This window comes from Monodelphis domestica, chromosome 2 (genome assembly GCF_027887165.1).
Source record: "Monodelphis domestica isolate mMonDom1 chromosome 2, mMonDom1.pri, whole genome shotgun sequence".
In the NCBI taxonomy this organism is placed as follows: Eukaryota; Metazoa; Chordata; class Mammalia; order Didelphimorphia; family Didelphidae; genus Monodelphis; species Monodelphis domestica.
The window spans coordinates 355,300,142-355,324,680 of NC_077228.1; the positions used below are offsets into that span (position 1 = coordinate 355,300,142).

General features: G+C 34.3%; 1 protein-coding gene across 1 annotated transcript in view; it reads left to right on the forward strand.

Moving 5' to 3' along the window:
• The window catches only part of MANEA (mannosidase endo-alpha), a 137,249-nt gene that overhangs the window by 21,522 nt on the left and 91,188 nt on the right, over positions 1-24,539 (forward strand). The window contains exons 2-3 of the mRNA XM_001377106.4: positions 9,338-9,431; positions 14,968-15,553. Coding sequence (XP_001377143.1) covers positions 15,007-15,553 — 547 coding nt within the window. The 5' untranslated portion in view covers positions 9,338-9,431; positions 14,968-15,006. The remainder of the gene's footprint in view (positions 1-9,337; positions 9,432-14,967; positions 15,554-24,539) is intronic.

Sequence of the window (24,539 nt, forward strand, 5' to 3'; positions counted from 1 at the left end):
TCAGCAGTGAGGGTCCAGTTGAGGTTCTATAACAGAATTATAGTAGAACCAGTAAAAATGGTGGCATGATTTTTTCCACTTTTATTCAGTAATGTGGATAGGAGCAAAGATGACAAATGGTGGGAGTTATCCAAGACTGAGCCTTGGTAGTTCATAATTAGTGAAATATTAAGGGGGCTGAGATTCAAGAGGGTATGATAGTATAGAGTGTGATTGATTCACCAAAAGTTCCAGATAGGGTAAAAAGGAGGAAAGAGAGGCTAGTGTGGGAGAGATGGTCTGGGAGAGAATTGAGGAGTCAATTTTGGAGATCATGATAGGGACAAAAAAATAGGAGGGAGAAGTGAAAAGTCTATCTTAAACCAGGAAAAGGTCACAGTGTGAGACAATATGATTTGGGATTAACATTTTATTCTAACAGAAAATAGTCATTTAATCTCCTAAAAATACTTAATGCCCTTTTTGTTGTTGTTGTTATTGTTTATTCTGTTCAAGTATTCTCTCTCAGCCAATCACAAGTGACCTGAAATTTAAAAAAATGACTTTTGCTCTCTAATCAATACCATAATCCCTTCAGAATGAAAAATTATAGTACTAACCTTGCATGGTTGAGAAACTTCCTTTTGGAGATGGAGAAGGCAATAGTTTTAACTAGGTCATAGGTATTTTCACTTTTTTTATCTGAAAGGTAGCTTTTTTTTTGCATATTCCATTTTTACTTTATTTTATAAATTACCTTTTTTGCTTTTCCATCATACCTAGTTCTGGAAAATACAATTCTGGTTGAACCTTACCTTTATTAAATATTTATTTAGTCAATTTAGAATATTATTTCTTGGTTATAAGAATCATACTCTTTCCCTCCTTCCCCTCAAACTCCCCTTCCCAAAACCAATGTACAATTCCACTGGGTATTATATGTGTCCTTGATCAGAACCTATTTCCATGTTGTTGATGTTCTGAACATCTAGGATGTTCATTTGGTCAATATCCCCAATCCTATCCCCCTTGAACCATATAATCAAGCAGTTGTTTTTCTTTTGTGTTTCTATTCCCACAGTTCTTCCTTTGAATGTAAATAGTGTTCTTTCTCATACATCTCTCCCGGTTGTTCATGATCACTGCATTGCCATTAATGGAGAAGTCCATTACATTCGATTGTACCACAGTGTATCAGTCTTTGTATATAATGTTTTCCTAGTTCTGCTACTCTCACTCTGCATCACTTCCTGGAGGTTGTTTCAGTTCACATGGAATTCCTCCAGTTCATTATTCCTTTGAGCACAATAGTATTCCATCACCAACATATACCACAATTTGTTCAACCATTCCCCAGATGAAGGGCATCCCCTCATATTCCTTTTTTTTGCCACCACAAAGAGTGTGTCTATAAATATTATGGTACATGTCTTTTTCCTTATTATCTCTTTGGGGTACAAACCCAGCAGTGCTATGGCTGGATCAAAGGGCAGTTTTTTATCGCCCTTTGAGCATAGGTCCAAATTGCCCTTCAGAATGGTTGGATCAATTCACAACTCCACCAGCAATGTATTAATGTCCTGATTTTGCCACATCCCCTCCAGCATTCATTATTTTCCTTTGCTGTCATGTTAGCTAATCTGCTAGGTGTGAGGTGATACCTCAGAGTTGTTTTGATTTGCATTTCTCTGATTATAAGATATTTTGAACACTTTTTCATGTGCTTATTAATAGTTTTGATTTCTTTAATTGAAAATTGCCTATTCATGTCCCTAGCCCATTTATCAATTGGAGAATGGCTTGATTTTTTGTATTTTAGCTCTTTGTAAATTTCAGTAATTTAGACCTTTGTCAGAGGTTTTTGTTATAAAGATTGTTTCCCAGTATGTTGCTTCCCTTCTAATTTTGGTTGCATTGGTTTTGTTTGTACAAAACCTTTTTAATTTGTTGTAATCAAAATATTTATTTTACATTTTGTGGTTTTTCCTAACTCTTGCTTGGTTTTAAAATATTTCCTTTCCCAAAGGTCTGACATGTATAGTATTCGGTGTTCACCTAATTTACTTATAATTTTCTTCTTTATATTCAAGTCATTCACCCACTCTGAGTTTATCTTGGTGTAGGGTGTGAGATACTGATCCAAACCTAATCTCTCTCATACTGTCTTCCTATTTTTCCAGCAGTTTTTATCAAATAGTAGATTTTGGTCCCCAAAAGTAGGATCTTTGGGCTTGTCATAGAGTATCTTACTGAGGCCACTTACCTAAAGTCTGTTCCACTGATCCTCCTTTCTGTCTCTTAGCCAGTACCATATTGTTTTGATGAACACTGCTTTATAGTATAGTTTGAGATCTGGGACTTTAAGGCCACCTTCATTTGCATTTTTTTTTCATGATTTCCCTGGATATCCTTGATCTTTTGTTCTTCCAAATGAACTTTGTTATGTTTTTTTTCTAATTCAGTAAAAAAGTTTTTTGGTAATTTAATGGGTGTGGCACTAAATAAGTAAATAAATTTAGGTAGGATGATCATTTTTATTATGTTAGCTCATCCTACCCATGAGTAATCGATGTTTTTCAAATTGTTTAGATCTAGTTTTAATTGTATGGAGAGTGTTTTGTAGTTGTGTTCATATAGTTCCTGTGTTTGTTTTGGCAGATAGATTCCCAAGTATTTTATATTATCTAGGGTGATTTTAAATGCAATTTCCTTCTAATTCCTGCTGCTGAGATGTGTTAGAAATATATAGAAATAATGATGACTTGTGTGGGTTTATTTTGTATCCTGCAACTTTGCTAAAGTTGTTAATTATTTCGACAAGCATTTTAGTTGATTCTCTGGAGTTCTTTATGTAGACCATCATATCATCTGCAAAGAGTGATAGCTTGGTCTCCTCCTTGCCTATTTTGATACCTTCAATTGTTTTTTCTTCTCTAATTGCTACAACTAGTGTTTCTAGAACAATGTTAAATAATAGAGGTGATGTTGGGAATCCTTGTTTCACTCCTGATCTTATTGGGAAGGCTTTGAGTTTATCCCCATTGCAAATGATGTTTGCTGATGGTTTTAGATATATACTGTTTATTATTTTTAGGGAATGGCCTTCTATTCCTATGCTTTCTAGTGTTTCCAATAGGAATGAGTGTTATATTTTGTCAAAAGTTTTTTCTGCATCTATTGAAATAATCATGTGATTTTTGTTGGTTTGTTTGTTAATATCATCAATTATGTGGATGGTTTTCCTAATATTGAACCATCCTTGCATTACTGGTATGAATCCTGCCTGGTCATAGTGAATAACCCTTGTGATCACTTGCTGGAATCTTTTTGCTAGTATCCTATTTAAGATTTTTGCATCTATGTTAATTAAGGAGATTGGTCTATAGTTTTCTTTCTGTGTTTTTGACCTACATGGCTTTGAAATCAGTACCATACTTTGGAATTTAGTAGAACTCCTTCTTTGCTTATTCTGTCAAATAGTTTGTATAATATTGGGATTAGTTGTTCTTTGAATGTTTGATAGAATTCATTTGTGAATCCATCTGGTCCTGGGGATTTTTCTTAGGGAGTTCTTTGATGACTTGTTCTACTTCTTTTTCTGATACGGGGTTGTTTAGGTATTCTATTTTGTCCTCTGTTAGTCTAGGCAATTTATATTTTTGTAAATATTCATCCATATCACCTATATTGCCATATTTATTGCCATATAATTGGGCCTAATAATTTTTAATGATTGCCTTTATTTCTTCATTAGAAGTGAATTTGTCAATTTGGTTTTCTTCTTTACTTTTTTTAATTAGATTGACCAGTACTTTGTCAATTTTATTTGTTTTTTTCAAAGTACCAGCTTCTAGTCTTATTTATTAAATCAATACTTCTTTGACTTTCAATTTTATTAATTTCTCCTTTGATTTTTAGGATCTCTAATTTAGCCTTCATCTGAGGACTTGTTCACTTTGTAGTTTTTTAATTTGCATGCCCAATTTATTAACCTCTGCTCTCCCTAATTTGTTAATATATGAACTCCAGGATATAAATTTCCCCGAGTACTGCTTTGGCTGCATCCCATCGATTTTGAAAGAATGTCTCATCATTATCATTTTCTTCAATGAAATTATTGTTTCTATGATTTGTTCTTTAACAGATTTTGGAGAATCTTATTGTTTAATTTCCAATTAATTTTTGATTTTCCTCTCCATATACCCTTACTAATTATTCTTTTAATTGCATTGTGGTATGAGAAGGTTGCATATATTATTTCTGCTCTTTTGCACTTGTTTGCATTGTTTTTATGCCCTAGTACATGGTCAATCTTTGTGAATCTATAATGTACTGCTGAAAAGAACATGTATTCCTTTTTGTCCCTATTTATTTTTCTCCACATATCTACTAACTTTAATTTTTCTAAGATTTCATTCACTTCTCTTACATTTTATTTATTTCTTGGTTTGATTTATCTAGTTCTCATAGAGGAAAGTTCAGGTCTCCCACTAGTATAATTTTTCTCTCTATTTCATCCTTGAGCTCCACTAGTTTTTCCTTTAGAAATTTACATGCCATGCCATTTGTTGCATACATGTTGAGTACTGATATTTCCTCATTGTCTATACTCCCTTTTATTCGGATGTATTTACCTTCCCTATCTCTTTTGACTAGATCTATTTTTACTTTAGCTTTGTCAGATATCATGCCTTGTGACTCCTGCCTTCTTTTTACCAGTTGATACCCAATAGGTTTGGCTTCATCCTCTTACATTTACCCTAGTTGTATATACCTTCCGCATGTGTGTTTCTTGTAGGCAGTATATGGTAGGGTTTTGGTCTATAATCCACTCTGTTATTCGCTTGCATTTTATGGGTGAGTTCATTCCACTAACATTCAGAGTTATGATTACCAGCTGTGTATTTCCCAGAATTTTGACTTCTACTCCTCGTCCTGCCCTTTCTTCTTTCACTATTTCCTTCTACACCATTGTTTTGTTTTTAATTGGTCCCCCTAATTCCCACCTTTATTTTACTTCCCTTTCTATCCCCCTTTCTTATTCCCCTCTTATTTTCTTTACAGTCTTTTTAAACTACCCCCCCCCCCCACCCTCTATCTCCCTTGTGTTGCTTTCCTCACCACCAGGGTGCAAATCAGTTCTCTGCCCCAGTACATTTGATTGTTGTTCCCTTTTTGAGTCAATTTAATGCACATAAGAATTGAGTATTTCCTATCTCCAACCTCTTTACCCTTCCAGTGTATTGGTGTTCTCCCTTCTTCCTGCCATGAGGTTCTTTGTGACATATAAATTTACCCCATTTTGTTTCTTTTCCTATTTCTCTTAGTATTAACCTCTTTTTTAACTTTAGTTGTGCATATATATATATATATATATATATATGTGTGTGTGTGTGTGTGTGTGTGTGTGTGCGCGTGTGTGTACATATATTATATATATATATACACATATATCTTTATACATATTTATGCGTTGGCATTTCATCCTATACAGTTTGTCACTGTTCCCTCTAAGTATAATTCTTCTTGCTACACAAGTGTTAATAACAATTTTTAAGACTTACCAATATCCTCTTTTCTTATAGGGATACATATCATTTTAACTTATTGGGTCCCTTTAAAAAAAGGGGTTTTTTTTGTTTTGTTTTGTTTTTCTTTTTTCCCCCTTTCTTAATTACCTTTTGATGATTCTCTTGGGTTCTGTGTTTGGGCATCAAATTTTCTGTTCAGGTCTGGTCTTTTCTTTACAAACGCTTACAATTCTTCTATTTTATTGAATGACCATACTTTCCCTTATAAGAATATAGTCAGTTTTGCTGGGTAGTTGATTCTTGGTTGTAGACCTAGTTCCCTTGCTTTCCAGAATATCATATTCCATGCCTTTCGGTTCTTCACTGTAGATGCAGGCAGATCCTGTGTTATCTTCACTGTGGTTCCATGGTATCTGAATGAGTTCTTAGCAGCTTGTAATATTTTTTACATGGTCTGATAGTTCTTGAATTTGGCTATAACATTCCTGGGTATTGTCAGTTGGGTATTAAGTACAGGAGGTGATCTGTGAGATTCTTTCAATCTCCACTTTTCCCTCTTGTTCTAGAATATCAGGGCAGTTTTCTTGGATAATTTCCTGTAGTATGATGTCCAGGCTTTTTCTTTTGTCTTGGTCTTTTGGTAGTCCAATGATTCTTAAGTTGTTTCTCCTGGAGTGATTTTCTAAATTTTCTGTTTTGTGAATGAGGTGTTTCATATTTTCCTTAATTTTTTCATTCTTTTGATTTTGTTTTATAGTGTCCTGCTATCTTGTGAGCTTGCTTGCTTCTTATTGTTGTATTCTGATTTTTAAAGACTGGATTTCATCCCTGGTTTTTTGGTCATCCTTCTCCTTCTAGTCTGATTTTGTTTGGAGGTCATCTTTCATCTTCTTTGCCTCCTCTTTCATCTCTTTTGCTTCATTTTCAAGCTGATTAATTTTGGCTTTCAAGACACAATTTTCTCTTTCCAGATGACTTATCTTGCCTTTTAAGTTGTTTTCCCAGTTGTCTTCAGCCTCTTTTAATTGGGCTTTGAATTGTATTTTGAGTTCTTTCAAAGTCTGTGTCCAATTCGTTGGAGTTTCTGTGTTTTGCTTGGTGTTCTTGATCCTCCTCTGTTCCATTTGCTCTTTGTTCATTGCCTAGATAGAAGCTGTTGATTGTAATTTCTTTTTTCTTTTTCTATTGTTTGCTTATATTTGCCCCTTCTTTTCCCCCTGTAGTTGCCTGCACTCTTATTCTGCTCATTATGTGTTGGATCTCTGGGTTTGGGATTTTCTGTCAACTTTCACCCTTGGAATTTAGCAAGGTTCTCAGAGTAGTCTGTGTGGGAGGGGTGTTGGAGCTTGAGCTTCCCTACCCTCTGAAGGCTTGATGAGATTAAACCCAGCTGAGTTAAACTTGCAGAGCTGTTTGTGCACTGAGGCCAAAACCTCAGGAAAGGAGTGGGTGGGGGAGGCAATATGGAGTGTCTTAGCTGCTTAGACTAGTTTGCCTTCTCTATGCTTCTCCTCCAGCTGTCTCCCAACTGCCTGTGTTCAAAGCCCTGATCCTGGCACAGCTTTGCCCACAAGTTACTTCCTCCAGACTAGAGCCTAAATCCAGTTACTGCTGGAGGCTCAGTACTGTAAGTGGGGGAGGGGTCCTGGGACCTTCCTTCTTCCTTCCCCTTAAACCCGACTTTTCTCAAATTCAGACATTTTGAGGGTGTAAATTTTAAATTGAGTCCAGCAGGGGGGTTCCTTGACTCTGTGCTGTTGTTAGGTTTGGATTTCAGTCCCCTAAGAGCATTTGGTTTTTAATCAGTTAGGAAGGGTTTTCAGAGGTTTGAACTTTCTCTGCCTCTATGCCGCCATCTTGACTGATGCACTCACATCATTGTTATTTTCTTGTAAAGATTAATGATGAAATATGACCCTAAACTCTTGGTTTAGAGATGTTCTAGAAGGAAAAGGATGTGACACTTATTTTCTGAATTAGTTGTATTATTTTTTTCTTTATTAAATTTATTTCTTTTATAGAGAAAGCAGGGAGGAGAGAGCAGACTAGGGGAAGAAGGAAGGACTAGGGGAGTATATAAATAAAAGCTTGGTGGTAATAGTGGTAATATCCTGGCATTGTAGGCAGGAAGACCTGGATTCAAATGTAGCCCACACTTATTAGATATGTGATCCCAGGTATGTCACTTAATCTCCAGCTTTCTGTTTTTTCAAATACAAAAATTAAAATAATAATAGCAGCTATCTTCTAAGATAATTTTAAGGATCAAATTAAATAATATTTGCAAAGTGCTTAGAAAAGCACTTAGAAAGCCCATAGTAAGGGCTTGATAATCTGCTTGTTCCCTTCCCTTCTCGCTGCTTACATGTTGTCTCCTAATATAGAATGAAAATTATTTGATGATAGCAATTGTTTCATATTACCCCCATTGTCTGGTAGAATGCCTAATACTTTTTTTCTTTTTGTTTCATTGATTAATATTGCATTTCCATTTTCCTTCACCTATTCTTTTTCCCCCCATGAATTTTTATTTCCTTAGTGTAGGGAATTTCTGATAAACAAATTCTCTTTTCCAGTGCACATTTACACTTTTCTGAAACTGACAGTCTTAGAGGTTGAGTGAGTTATACAGTCAGTTTTTGACAAAGGTGGAACTTGAATGAACCTGATTTCAGGAGAATAGAATAGAATAGATCATTTATGTAAAGTTTAAAGATTTTCATAGTAGGGGGCAGCTGGGTAGCTCAGTGTATTGCGAGTCCGGCCTAGAGACAGGAGTTCCTAGGTTGCCCTCAGACACTTCCCAACTGTGTGACCCTGCTTAAGTCACTTAACCCCCATTGCCTAGCCCTTACCACTCTTCTGCCTTGGAAGGTAAGGGTTAAAAAAAAAAAAGATTTTCAAAGTACTTTACATTTGTTAATTCATTTTTTTCTCACAAAAATCTTTTGGAATAGGTACTGTTATTATTCCCAGCTTAAAGATGAGAAAGTAGAGCTTAATTGATTGGCCCTGAGATACTAGAGGTTAAAGTATCTGAAGCTGTAGCTCATGTTTTCCAGACCGTCTTCCTTTCCTTTCATTGTGCCTCTAACTGCCACCAACTGAACTCCAAAGTTAGCTTTCATTATCATGTTTTCATTATCTGCTGTAGCCAGTCAGAATTTATCCATCTCACTTTCAGAGTTCTCCATACTTCCCCCGTCCTCATTATCTAACTCTATTTTGCCCTCTAGAATACTATTCTTCCATTTCTGTTAGCATTTTCCTCACTATGCCTCATGGGCATTATTGCTCCTTTGCCTTTGTTATTTTCTGCCTCTTGCCTGTGATGCCCTCTTTAATCCTAATGCCTTTTCATCCCTTATGCATCATTTCAACTTCAACTACACTATCTTTTATTCATATCTCACTTCTTTCTACTTCTGTATAAATTATTGTGTACTTCATATATTGTGTACTTCTATAATGCCCTTAGTTATCAAGTCATTTTGTGTATATATGTTTTTTCATCTGTAAAATAAACTGGAGAAGGGAATGGCAAATCACTAGTATCTTTGCTGAGAATAACCCAGATGGGCTCATGCATTGTCAGACAGGACAGAAATGACTGAACAAGCTCTTACAGGATAAGGGCTATATCTTACATTTGTTTTTATATCCCCCTACACCTTCTACAGTATTGGACGCATAGATTTCACTCTTTAAATAGTTTGATTAACTTAATTTCATAGTTGTTAATGCTTTTTATACTTTTTTATGGGCAAAGAGGAAACCAAGGTGTTTAAATAAACATTCAATACTAATGCTCTATGTTCTGTTTTTAGAATCCTCTGGATAGTAAAAAAGCACAAAAGATTAGAAGAAAAAAAAAACTGATTGATTCTGAGAAGTGCTTCAGCTCTCCAGCTTTACAGATAAGTATGTTCCTTTATTTCTCAAGTGATTATTGGCATGTCTCATATTGTTGATAGATCATTAGCATTTTACCTGATCTGAATAGGGTAACCTTTAAGTTGTATTTATAGTTTTACTTCTATAATAATTACAAGTTTAGCCCAAACGTAGTAATGCATTTTGGAGAGTTTGAAAATATACCTGTTAGGAGGGAAGGGAAAAGAATAAGTGTTTCTTTAGCACCTACTGTATGCCAGGCATAGTTCTAAACACTTTATAAATATTATCTCACTTGATCCTTAAAACAGCCCTTTGAAAAATGTTCTGTTATTTTCCTCATTTTATAGTGGAGGAAAGTGGAGCAAGCAGGTTATAAGGGACTTGCCCAAAGTCACAAAACTTATGTCTGAGGTTGAATTTGATAGTTCTTCTAGGCTGTAGACCCAGCACTCAGTCCAGTGTTCCACCTGCCTACCTCATATATAGAGTACTTTTGAAAGTTTTTGTGAAGTTTTAGGGTATTAAAACTTAAACTCCAAAAAACCTTACAACCTCTAAGTAAAGATACTGGATGGAAAAAGAAAAGTTCTACATTCTATCATTTTGTGGCCATTCTTCTCACAGAAGTGTCAGGTTACTGATTTATTCCTGAATTCCCACAAAGGGGCTATAGTCTCTCCCTGATTTTTCAATTGTCTCTTTAATATTTCAATTTCTTTCTTTAAGTCTTTCACTAACATATTGTGTTCCTCAGGTCTTTTTACATGACCTTTATAAACATAGGTTGCTACTCTCCTCAATTCTTCAAGGTTCATAGAGTCCCAATTAGGACAGCTAGTTTTAAAGTAGTCTTTTACCACTGAACAACAATTCTCAACGAATTGCCTACATATTTGCCTAATGTCCCTTTCTCTGGATAAATCAAGGTCCATATATGTATTTCCTATATCAATAAGTCTGTCCATAAACTGAGAGGGTGTTTCATTAATTTTTTGTTGGGTTCTTTCAAATTTTGACCATTTTTCAGGTCTATCAGAGCAAGCTCTCATGGCTGTCAATAATGCTTCTCTGGCCTGGTTTAGTTTTGTATGATCTAGTTCAACATTGGGGTTCCAATGTGGATCTTCAGTTGGCCAATAATGTACCTCGTTTTTGATTAGCCAGAGAGACGATATTGTTTTTTTCTCTTTTTGTTAAAAATGTCTCTAACTAATTCTAAACATCCATCCAAGTGGAGTCAAAAGTTCTGAATATGTTCTCTAATTTTTTTATAATTAGTATTGGTTCTTCCTCAAATGATGGAAGATCTTCCTTAAATTTATTCAAATCCTCAGGGCTAAAAGGTCTTACAGATACCAAATTTCCATTTTTATTAAAAGTGGGTACTTCCCTTAAAGGAAATAACCTATCTGAATTATTTGTTACTCCTGTTTCTGTTTCTAGGCTTCTTAATCCATTCTCAATGGGGTAGGTATGATAAAGAGAAGAGTTGGGCACATTGAGGGAGAGGGTTTGTTGTTGTCCCATAGTATGTTGTTCCATAGTGCCAGAAAGATCAGAGGTAGGAAGGATCTGAGAATTGAATTGAGCAGGGTGGGAAGGAGGAGCAAAGGAAGAAGTGTGAAAGGATACAGAGGTGTTAGGATTGGAGGAATGAGTAGGGTCTGAGGATTTTTAAGATTCATAAGACCAAGATAAAAACTGTCTGTAGACACTGTAGACAATCAGAAGTCAATAGCTGGCGATGTGACCCCTCTTCCCAGCCACATAGACAGAGGAGCAGTCCTTGGCCCTTTGTAACACACATTGTGTTGTGAGTGTGCTTTGAGGTGAAACCCCAAGATCAGGACAAGTTGCCATTTCCAAAATGCAGGACTTTAAAACTTAGCTTAAAAACAACAACAACAACAAAAAGAAATTTATTAATTTGAAGCCAGGAGACAGTGTGCAAGTGGAATACTGTCTTCCCTAGGAGATGGCTTCTGGAGTTTTTATACCCCTTTGACAACAGGAATTACTGGATAAGGAAGGTGGGGGGCGGGTGAATCAGTAATGAAGTAATTCTTTGGTTTGAGGGGAGTATAAGGGATGATCTGTGTAATTCAAAGGATGATTGGATTAGGTACTCAATGCTTCTCAGGGTGAAACTGGGAGGTGCATATCTATGTTAGTTGAAGATCTAGGGGAAAGGTCAAGGAGGATATTCCTCTCAGGCATCAGAAAGGAATTTCCAGAGTCCCTTTTGACCTGGAATACTTCTGGAGTTTGGAGTGTCTAGGGGAGAACCTGTATCCCCATATAAACTGTTAGTTTCCCCTCTGCATCTGCTGCTTACTATTATAGCTATGGTTTTTTTTTTGCTCCTCTTCCCATTCTTTTACTAAACTCATTACTTTTCATTTAGGAGAAAACTATCCCTAATCTCTTCTCATTTCTATCTTCCTAAACCCTAACCCTACCTACATCCTACTTCAACTCTGTAAGCTGATAAATCTAAAAACTACATTAAGACTTTGGGGATACTCAAGAAAGTAAGATCCTCAGAATTTAGGCAAAATACTAATTAAATAGACTTTACTAATAATATTAATAAACTTTTTCTTCAAACAAGTGTGAACTACTATAGTGATATAACAAAACCCCAAAACTTACAAATTACATAATTATATTTAAGATAAACTTAATAAAATAAGACCAAGAATAAGGTAATGGTGGAAAATCTGGGAAAGAATATAAGATACAGGTTAAATGAGGAATAAAGACTGCCAAGGGCTATTTATTTTTTATTCTCTATGGTAATAGGTTTCTTATATATTTGTTATGTTACAATTGCCCTTTCTCCCTTTCTGGTTGTGGAGGTGGTTGTGATAGTAATGATTGTGGTCCTTTTAAATTTTTTGTTGATTTATTTTTTTATTCATGTATCTTTTTAATGACTCATTCCTAATAGAATTGCCTCTTGTAAGATGAATCAACATAATGTCCCTGTCTAAAAATGCAAGCCTTTTACCTTTGTTATTCATTACTTGTCTAATGAGAGGTAAGAGGCATCTTTTATCAACTAGTCTTCTAAGGGCACAATTAGTTACTGCATTATCAGAGTCCTGAAATTTTAGTAATTTGCTTTTTTAATTTTTATTTAATTAAATTAATTTAATTTAATATTACTATTGACATTGTATTAGTTGTTCTCTTGATTCTGCTTATGTTTCCCTGATTTCTATGTTATTCCCATGTTACTCTTCCCAACTTCATCTGAATTCTTTATATTTGTCATTTCTTATGATGCATTAATATTCTATTACATTCATATATTATAATTTGTTCTGTCATTCCTTAGTCAATGAATAACCATTTGTTGTTGTTTTTTTTATTTTCCTTTTCCTTGGCTACCAGAAGAGTTCTATTATAAATATTTTTGTGTATCATTCTACTTCTAGCAGCCCTCTTTATTGGTAGCTAAGAAATAGAAATAGAACAGATGATCATGAATTGGGGAATAACAAAACAAATTTGGCACTCTAGCATAAAAGACTTCCTATGAAAGAAGAAACAAATTCAAAATCAGAAAAGCATAGGAAGAAGATATACATTGAAGCAGAGTGAAATTAGCAGAACCAGAGAAGTAAGACACAAGGCTAGACGTATAAATTGAATGCACAACTTATCCCCTCCCCCAAAAATTAATTTAAACACCCCTTTATGTAATTGTGGGAACTAAACTTAGTCTTAAAGATGGGATAACAAGATATACCTTTCTTCTTTGTAGAGATGTGATAGTATAAACTGTGGTTCACTGAATACACTGTCAGACAGAACTGATGTGTAGATAAGTTTTGTAGAACTTTTATTTTCTTTTGGTATCATAAAAAAACTCAGAGAAGTACAACTCTTTTACTATGTATGGCCTAAGGGGGAAAGGTTGTTTTTATTGACTGGAGAATCAGAAATGGCTTCCTATAGGAAGTGGTATTTATATAGCCATGCATATCCTTTTTTTTCCTTTTTTTTTGTCAAGAGTCTCTTGAAATTACTCTAGATCTTTGCCTTGTTAATAATAATTAAATCATAATTAAATTATGTTGATAATTAAATAAAAAATTAAATGTTGATAAAAATTAAATGATTAAATAAGTAAAAAGTTAATCATCATTTATTATTGTCATTGTATACAGCATTCTCAGCTCACTTTAATGAAACCTTTGCCAAAGAGACTTGCTGTAAAGATTTTTTCCCAGTCTGTTGTCTGCCTTTTTGGTTTCATTGCTTTTGTTAATGCAGAAACTTTTTAATTTGATGTAGTCAGAAATCATCTTATAATGTTCTCTAGGTCTTATTTTGGCTTAGACTCTTTTCTTATCCATAGGTCAGGTAAACTATTTTATACTCCCCTAATTTGTTTATGATAACATCTTTTATTTCTAAATCATGTATCCACTTTGACTTTACCTTTATATTGCCTAATATTTGCTATACTGTTTTCTTGCTTTCCCAGCAGTTTTGCCAAATGGTGAGTTCTTAAAAAGTTTGTGGATCATTAGATTTGTTAAACGCTAGATAAATATATTCATTTACCATTGTATGTTGAGTATCTATATTTCACCAGTTCACTACTTTTAACTAGTACCAGATTGTTTTGATGGTTGCTGCTTTAAAATATAGTTTGAGATCTAGTACAGCTAATGCTAATAGGAAAGTATAGGCTTTTTTTTTTCTATACTTTTTGGGCAAACAGGGTTTATAGGCATCAGCTCAAATAGCTAATTAATTTAGAACATACATACTAAGTCTTAACTAGTCAGTGAGTAAATATGTTTTTTGTACACTTCTTCAATAAAAGCAAAATTAGTATTTCCAAAATGGTTTGCTAAAGCTTTTTTTTTTGAAAGCTTTAGGCTGAAAAATTATTTATAAAAACCTTTAAATAGTGAACAGTTACTTATTACCCATTTCTTAGGAAGGTTTTTCATTGAGACTTCAAAACTTGATAGTAAGAAATCAGAAACTGATACCTTTCTTTGATCTTTTTTTCCCTCTCTTCTATTAAAGACTACATTTTCTCTTAGTCATATTCTATATACCTGCACATCATTTATAGAGTGTGAACACTCTTTTTTAGAAGAAAGATATGCAGTAATCTCTTTTGTTGTGGGTTTTGAATACAAACTTAATTAACCTATAGGTAGTTTCTGTTAATTATTAGATCTTCCTGTTAAAATTAATACTTGAGAAATTTTATCACACATAGATAATGGAATTTTTTCTTAGTCAGAGTTTATATTTGAAAATTTAAATTTGACTTCATCCTGACTAAAATTGATTAGCATTTAAATGAAACTGACAACTCCAAACTTTTTTTTTTTTTTACAATTCATATTATGGTAAAATATAAATCTTGGACCTTCATGAGAATTGGTACTTAAAATTAGTATTTGCATATTTTTTCCTGAGTTTCTAAGTGCCAGGAATATTAAAGAATATATTTTTTATATTTGGACTTTTATGTAAGAAAGTATCATTAATACTATTTACTAAATTTTTTTTCCTTATTACATTGCAGCTAGACATTTGTCTCTTTGGATTCTAAAATAATGTCATCATGGCAAGATTTCGAAGAAGAACATGCATCATTTTGTCACTTTTTATTTTGCTTATTTGCTCCTTGATGATGGCTTTGAAAACTCTGAGACCTGATAGAGCTGTTTTTGGGGATCCATTTGGACTTGACCTTCTCCCAGAACTTCGCCAACATACAGTCCACTTGGAAACTAAGCCTGGCATGTCAAATGGTGCCAGGGATGATAGTATAACAAACATCAAGAATATAAAGAGCATTGCTGTCAATAGCCTAAAAGTTCCTGTCATGGCTGAGATGAATATGGAAGAGCTGCCAGCACCTAATTATAATTTACATGCATTTTACTATAGTTGGTATGGGAATCCACAATTCGATGGCAAATATTTACATTGGAACCACCCCATCTTACCACACTGGGATCCCCAAATTGCTAAAAATTATCCAGAGGGCAACCACATTCCTCCAGATGACATTGGGTCCAACTTTTACCCTGAATTGGGAACTTACAGCTCCAGAGACCCTTACATCATAGAAACTCATATGAAGCAAATGCGCTCAGCTTCAATTGGTAAGTAATAACGTTTTATTTATTATTTTGGTTTGATTGTTTAGTACATTGCTAATTAGACCTTAGATCTCGATAAACATATTCTAGTTTCTAAGGCATTTTTGTGCCTAAGGAGAACAACAGGATAGTGGGAAGAGTTCTGGACCTATACATGAGAAATCTGGGGTTTAATCCCAATTGTAACAGAACATTAAAAAATCACTTAATGTCAATAAAATTTCTCAGGGGACAGCAGAAAGAACTTTGGATTTGCAGTTAGGAAAGACCATGGTCAAAATCCAGTACTGTTATTTGTCAGCTATATGACCTTTGGCATCTCAGATTCACTTCCTCTATACCTGTGTCTGTCTCTAATAAAATGAAGGAGTTAAACTAGGTGATTTCCAAGTACCTTCTCAACCCTAAATTTCTGATCAATGATCTCTTGTGTAAAGATATTTTCATTACCTACCTCTCAGGCTTTTGTGAAGATAGCACCTCTTATTCACCATTACCACTAAGCATCTTACCCAGTCCTAGCCATTTTAATACCTTGGACATAATACTGACTCTTATCTCATATCTAAGAGCAACAGAAGCCCAGGAAGAGAAAGATCCAGGAAAATCTGCTTTGTCCTTTTGATAGATAGGACAGTTGGTTCTTTTCCCTTTTGAGAGGAATTGATACTGATATTTTGCTTTGATTACCCTAATTCAGATAGCTTAATATTAGAAATTGAATCTGTCCATTAACATTTTACTATCATATAATTATTACTGTCAAAAATACAAGATATCAGATGAGATTTCTCCTTATCATGACAATCTGGAGCCTGGACTTTGAGCCCTGTGTTACGATATAAAGCAGTAAAATATTTTTAAGTTGTCATAAACTGACAAGAAAATAATTTAGAAACAAATGTATCTTGTGAGTTGTTCTTTACTATTTCTTCAATATACAAGTATTATGGTTTGATAATGTAATTAGATTAAAAAAATCTCATTATTAGACCAAATTTTGGGGGAAGTAAAGGCTAGGTAGCTCTATAATAATGGTTTGTCAGAAAGATTCACTCAACCAGCTCTTATTTTATTTATTCATTATTCTAAAATGTAAAATAAGAATATGTTGGGTGTAAAAAAAAATCTTTAGAAAGATAATATCTAAAAAGCAATTTCTTCCCTTTATTTTCTGAGCTTTTATATCTGTGAATTTTAGATTTACTACACCCTGCCTAGTCTTTAGAATTTTAGGAACCAGGAATGTATACACCAGCACTTAAGGATTAAGTGTGGGGGAGGAAGGTCTATGACTCAAGTGGGCTAGCAAGTGATAAGTCAGAAACAACTGGCTGACACCCTGGACTGTCCAAAGCCAAGTTTAAGCCACCACTGGTACATGTAAGACACAGGAAGTGATGTAAAGAACTGCCTATATATTTTGCATCACTTCCTATGAGAGGGAGTGGGCAGTAGAACTTGACTGTGGAGGAGCTCTAACTTGAGACCTCAGACTGCTTCCCTTAGACTGTCATGTAGTGAGTGCAAGACTTACTCCCCTTTCCTTGGCTTTCTGGAGGCACCAGCCTCCAAAGAGTCCCCTCATCTTGGAGGAGGCCTCATGGCTGGAAGCTGTGCCAGATTTAATCCTCTGCCCCGCCTTGGCTGGGGCCTTTGGACTCCTGCCTGGTATCTCTCTCTTTTTTCCTCTCTTTCTTTCTTCCTTAATATCTTCACTCTATTGTAAATAAACCACCATAAATTTCCATTCTGACTCGAGTATTTCATTGGGCTGTAGAATTTAAATCCCTGGTGACCAACTAAAAACATATTCAGTCCAACCATAAGTTTTACCTATAACATGTCTCTCCTTGTCTCTAACCAAGTAGGTAGTAACAAGGAAAGGATTTTATTTATTTCAGATCTTTAGGTACCACAAATGATAGGAAGGGAAATGGGTCAACAGAAATCTAGATAAACCTAAACTTGCTCTTTTTTAGAGGTTGAAGATTTAATATATTCCCAGCCTTATAATTAGAGATACACTAATATTCCCAGGCTACCACATATATATATTTTTTAATTTGAATCTTATCCTCTTAATCTAGCTATTTTCAGTGACTACATATTCTAAAGAATTTTCCTCATATCCAAATTGAATTCCTTTTAATGTTTTTTGGTTGCCCACTTCCTTAATAACATCTTTAAAAAATTCATAAATAATAATGTTTAGATAGCCTTCTACTCTCTTCTGAAAGGACACAATAATTTATATCGGCCTTTTGTGTGTGTGTGTAAGCAGTAGGAGAGAACAAGAGAGGATGTGTTTTAAGAGGGATAATTTATAGAGGAAAACCACGTATTAAAAGCAAACCAACCTTTTTATAGGACAGGTTTGGTTGTTTTTCATAACAGTTTGATTTTTATGTAGCATAGAAGTTCTTAATCTAAGGTTTGGCAACTTAGTGTTTCTATAAAATATTATGTTACCTAATTCAATATATTCAAGTTCCTTTGTAGTCCCATTTACCTCATGTTATGCACTGTAAAATATGATTCTTAAGATGGGAGCCATAGACCTTACCACTGTGACAGCAAAAAGAACAACCTCTGTGCAAAGCATTCATTCTGAAAAGACAATCTTATAATTTAAAGGAACTGAAAAGTCCCTTTAGAGTTAAAGTAAGAGAATAAAGAGCAAAGGACTTTATTTTGTATGGGTCAACACACTGCAGTTAACCTTATTCATTTTAGATACCACAAATACTTTGGGGAAATTTTTATTTTCTGTATCACAAATAAATAAGTCATGTAGAAATTTTAATTACAGGACACTTTGGGCTCTGGTTCTTTGTGAACATTATGTGGGATTGAGAAAATAAATGCTTAGTCGTGTTTCTTCTTTAAGCAAAGCTAAACTGCTTTTTTTTTCCTAGAATGATGTTTATTTTTTAATTTTTGGATGATGAAAAATTTAGGTTTTGTATACTTACTGAGCCAGTCTGCTGCTTTTACATAAATGATTATTGAGTAATACCTGGATGTTTTTGTTTGTTTTTCAAAGTATATGAAAATATTTACTCAAAATATTTTGTCTAAACTGCAGTTATTGCTTGTCTTTTCCATTTACTGATCCATTATAATTTATCACTCATATAACTGTCCTGATTAGGATATGATTTGATATGATAAGACATCTTATTCTCATTTTTTTGCTTTGATGTGATTTGTTGATTTGCTTTTCCTTCTGTAAATCATTTAGATATACTACCAAGATCTATCTATCTATCTATCTATCTATCTATCTATCTATCTATCTATCTATCTATCTATCTACATTCTTTTCCTAATATTATTCTTTGGTTTCATGAAAAGAAAACATTACAAATGGTTTATTAATTCATGAGTTATGATTGGGAGGTTCCTGGGAGATCAAAGTTGGAACTATGAAAAGTCTAAATTAAGTCTTTACAGGTACCTGAGACTATATCATCTTTGTAGTAATAGTACTATTTTCTCCTTTTCCTGGCCCAGAGAATCAAGGATTCTTTGTAGCTTGTCTGTTTCTACTGCTTTCCATGGTCATATTTATGCTAATAGAGACCCTGTTTCATATTCATATGATTATGGACTGAATTGGCAGCCGTAGTAGTGGCAGTGGTAGTGGAATCTAACCAAGAAAGTTGAATTAAAAGAAAGGTAGAGAGTCAGACTGGGCACTTAGGGATGCACATTTGAAATATACATTAATCCTCAAAAATGTTTAATTGATGATTCACTGCCAAATTTGATCACTATTGTCCACCTGGATATTGAATCTTTAAGCATGATCTCGGACCTTCTTACTTAGCCTCCTAGAGTTTGATTATGAAACTGTCCCAAAACCACTTTTGACCTCTGTCCCTTTAGCTTCCTACTCCTCCTGTTTAAAAAGCCTGATTTTTTCCCTCCAAATACTTCTAGTCTCTCCCTACGTATGAAAGAATTTTCCACTGCTGCTATATTTCCTCACTTCCTCAAAATAGTATACCTCATTATAAAACCATGGTACCTGCCTTCACAGCAGCATAGTAAAATGGGACGATATAAAGTCACTATGATTCAGATGGTACCTAATTACAATAAACATTTTTTGACAATGATATATGAAGTACAAAAAGTGTTGAATGAAGGCTTTTTCAACAGTTGTGGGAGACTGAACCATTTTTTGACATTCATCTTTAAAATTCAGAGTTTTCCTTTGATAGAAATATCCTTTGAAGAATTCTTGTATTGAAAGATAATATGAATGAATTATACTGTTTTATCATAGTTTCAACCATCATACATAAAGGTCAGCTTGATGCTTTGCTTTCAAACTTGGAATCTGTGTGTTAACTGCATTTCACAATGTTGTGTATTCATAGCCAAAGTATGGTGGATAAGATGTAACCATTAATTTCACATTGATCTAGTTTAAAAGAAATAATTTAAAATTACAATTACTTTAGATTCAATAATAATCCTCCCAAAATAATAGCTTTCGTAACCTATTCTACCACTTCCTGTAAACCTCAAGCCCTTTAACTTCTCTGGGCCTCAGTTACTTCATCTTTAAAACTGGGATAATAATTTACTTCTTTACCTGTAGAAAACTAAATTAATCTCTGGAGTGTCTTTCTAATCCTATAGTCTTTGGATTATTTTTGTCATAGAATCATAAGACCATATGTTTAGTTGGAAGTGGGGGAGGTCATTGATTCCAACTTTATCTTTTTTCCATATTAGAAAATGAAGTTTGAATGAAATGACTTAGTTATGGTCACACAGGTAGTAATTAGAGGTGAACTTTCGACCCCAATTTTCCTAGCCCCAAGTTCAATGTGCTGTCCACTGTGTTATAGCTTTGGTTATTAGAACTCCATTACTATTTTGAAATACCTTAACTCTCATATCAAAATAGTTAGACATATGTGTTGCAACATCCATTGTACTGTCCTTTCTAATTTTTCCTCTTAATTTCTTTTGTCCATCATGGTTACTACTTTCAAAAAATGTAAGTAGAAATCAGCTTTGGATTACTTGCTAAAATCATTGAATCCCTTCTTTCAAAAGGTCAGAATTCTAATTTCTGGACCTAGTGACTTTAAAAGCCATGAAATTAAGTGGTAGAAATGGAAAATATAATTAAATGAACTATATTTTCAAGTTTAAATGTCACTTATTAAATGTCACCTAATTTGATGCTGTCCTTAAGAGTTCTCTTGTGGAATAATTGCATTTGTAATAAGCTTCTATTTATTTATAAATTTGTTGTGTGAGTTATACTTCTGCCTCTCAGGTAAGTTAAAAATCCTTTCTTCATTGTTACTTGTGCTATCAAAGCTTGTAATCTTTATGTTTTAAATGTTTTAAAGTGTACCCAGGCTGGTACACAATGTAAGGCGGCATTAAGTGGGACTTCTGAAGGAGCTGGCATTGAAAAGAGCTCCATGCTTCTTTGCCATTACTTAGGAAACTGGTAGTCCTATTAGCCATTAGAGAATACATTTAAACATATTTCTTCCAGGAGCTTTTCTCCAAGATTTTGTGTACTACTAGTTCACAGGGCTTAGCTATCTTGTTTTTCAGCCTTAATTTCTGAGAGAAACACTAACTTGATAAATATGGGGAAATTTTCCTATTTATGACTAAGAATTAAAATTAGGACTCAGGTCCTTAGAATTTGTATAATGTTTACTAGAATTACTTGGATAGGTAAAGGTCTAGAGATAGAGAGAAAAACCTAGTCTAACTAGCCACGTGGGTGGTTTCAGCCTGGCCACCTCAGCAGATCCCTCAGTATGATTACCCAAGATAAATAGCCTACTTCCTTGTCTCGAACCTTTTAAACTCTCTTGCCCTTCCATGTCAAATTCAATCATGTCCTGTGACCTAGCTCCAGAAGTACAGGGATGCATGATCCTGGGAGAGGATTCCCTTCACACAATTCCCCCCCCTTTGATTTTTTGGGAGACCAGCATGTTAAATCTCCTTACTTGGAGTTTTGGGGAGATTAACATGCCATGTCTCCCCAGTTAATAATTTTATGTATCCAGCTTATACATCTAAAGATTCTTGTATTAGAATGTATAAAATATGGGTACTTTACATGGAGGGAATTAACAATAATTTGGGGGATAACAGGGAAGGAAAAGAAAAAGGAGAAAGAAAACAAAAAATGATTGATAGACGCATTGACAAAAAAACAATTAGAGGACACTCCCCTTTGCCATAAGAGTTTACAGTCAGAATAAATGATAGCTTCAAACCCCTTCAGTTCATTTAATTATATCCCAAAATTTACTCAGGATTTTTTGATGTAGTGTGTGGTTTCTGTACATATCCTTATGCTACCCTCTCCAAAAAGATCCACTTTCCTGATTTGGGGTATTAGTTATTTTCTTTTCTTTAAAATTACTTTAATCCTTGCTACTTTGCAAACAATCTTTCAGATATCTGCCTACTTCCTATTCCTCAACATTTAATCAATCAATTGCCCAGGAAACAAATATTTTTAAGTACCTACTATGTACCAGGTATTCATTTGTGTTCTAGCAATTCAAGGACAAAAGCAACACTTTTCCCCTTTCGGAGTTTATAATCTATTAGAAGATAATTTGAAAATATAGGCATAAGCAAAAATAGATACAAGGTGATAATTAGATGAGGAGAGTACTACCCTCTACGTAGATCAGATAACACTTGAGCTATGCTTTGAAGGAAGAAAAATATTTCAAGAGTTGTGGTGGGCTACAGCCAAAGCAGTAATCAGAGGGAAATTTATAACCCTGAGTGCTTATAACAACAAAATAGAGAAAAAGGAGATCAATGAATTGGGTTTGCAGCTAAGAAACAAAAACAACAACAAAAAAAAAACTAGAAAAAGAACAAATTAAAAATCCTCAGATAAAGACTAAATTGGAAATAATAAAAATCAAAAGAGAAATTAATAAAATTGAAAGTAAGAGAACTATTAAACTAATAATAAATAAACTAGGAGCTGGTTTTTTGAAAAAAAATAAAAGAAATATGGGTTAATTTGATTTAAAAAAAGAAAGAAGAGAATCAAATAACCAGTATCAAAAATGAAAAAGGTGAATCCACCTCCAGTGAAGAGGAAATCAAGGAAATTATTAGGAGCTATTTTGCCCAATTATATGACAATAAATATGACAATTGAGGTGAAATGGATGAATATTTACAAAAATAAAAATTGATTAGATTTACAAAAGAGAAAATAAAATATTTACATAATCCAATATCAGAAAAAGAAATTGAACAAACCATCAATGAACTCCTTAGGAAAAAAAGTCCCAGGCCAGTTGGAGCCACAAGTGAATTCTATCAAACTTTTAAAGAACAACTAATCCCAATACTATACAAACTATATGGCAAAATTAGCAAAAAAGGACTTTTAACCAAATTCTTTTTATGAAATAAATATGGTACTGTTACCCAAGTCAGGAATACCACAGAGAAAGAAAATTATAGACCAACCTCTTTAATGAATATTGAAAGAATTAAACAGTAGAAATTTGACAAATGTGAGGAGAGCAGTTGAATAAAACAATTAGTTTAATTTGAGAAGTACTGATAGTAAATAGAAAGGGAGGAAAGAGAGATTATTATTCTAATATCCTTTGACTATACCTAAATACATAATGCTATCTAAAATTTCTGTCTTCTGAGGACAGGCATATCTAACTTACATTATCTAAAAGTAATTCACTAACTACCTATCTTCCTAAATAATCATACATTGACCACCCATGAACTGCTTCAATTTGTTTCTACCTTTCAGCTGACTGTAGTCAACTACCAGTAGCAGAGATAGACCTCCTTTGTTCTTGAGATCAAGGGAAAAGAGCCCCAACTGTCAGTGTTCCTTCCTTATCTCTCCCCTCATCTCCTTGGTAACAAAATTTTTAGCTCTGACTCACTGACCCTTGTCAGTTTTGCTCTACTTAGAAATCCTGTTCCCTTGCCTCTTAAAGAGACAGAGGGAGAGATTAAGAAAATCCTTTTAACAACATAGGCTCAAAAATCTTAAATAAAATACTAGCAAAGAGACTACAACAATATGTCAAAAGGATTATTCTCTATGATTAGGTGAGATTTATACCAGGAATGCAAGGATGGTTCAATATTACAAGAACCATACACATAATTGACCATATCAATAATCAAACTAACAGAAATCACATGATTATCTCATTAGATTCAGAAAAAGCCTTTGACAAAATACAGCATCCATTCCTATTGGAAACACTTGAAAGCATAGGAATAAAAAAGCCTTACTTCAAAATAATAGGTAGTATTTATTTAAAACTGTCACCAAGTATCATCTTCAATGCAGATAAGTTAGAAGCCTTCCAGGTAAGATCAGGAATGAAGCAAGGATGCCCATTATCACCACTGTTGTTTAATATTGTACTAGAAATGTTAGCTTTAGTAATTAGAGAAGAAAAAGAAATTAAAGGACTTAAGCATCACTCTTTGCAGATGATATGACAGTCTAGTCTAGTAGTAGTCTCTCGGTAACGGAGGATGATGATTGTCTTTGTGCGTTTTCATCTATGGTGTATAGATGAGTGTGCACAAAGACACTTGTGCATGAAGGAGATTTAAGTGGAAGAGTCGATGCATAGAGACAGTCCCACTCTCTCGGCATTGGAAGCCTAGGTCCAGTGGCACAAAAAATTGTTATGTCTGGAGACTTCCTCAGCTGTATTGGATGACCGTGTTGTCCTTTGTGCTCCAACACGCCCTGAGCACTCCACAGTGCTTTGCTGCATCGCCATCTCAGCCATTGAACCTTCTTATTGGTTTCTTCCGTCCCTTCGGCCAAAGCAGTCGTCATATGCTGGGTGAGCAAAGCCCTGGTTCACCAGGGGTTGACGACGACCTGATGGCTACCCTCACAAGGTTTAGCCGACCTGTCGAAGCCGTTGCCTGGGGTGTGGCTGCTACCGCATGCTAGCAGCTA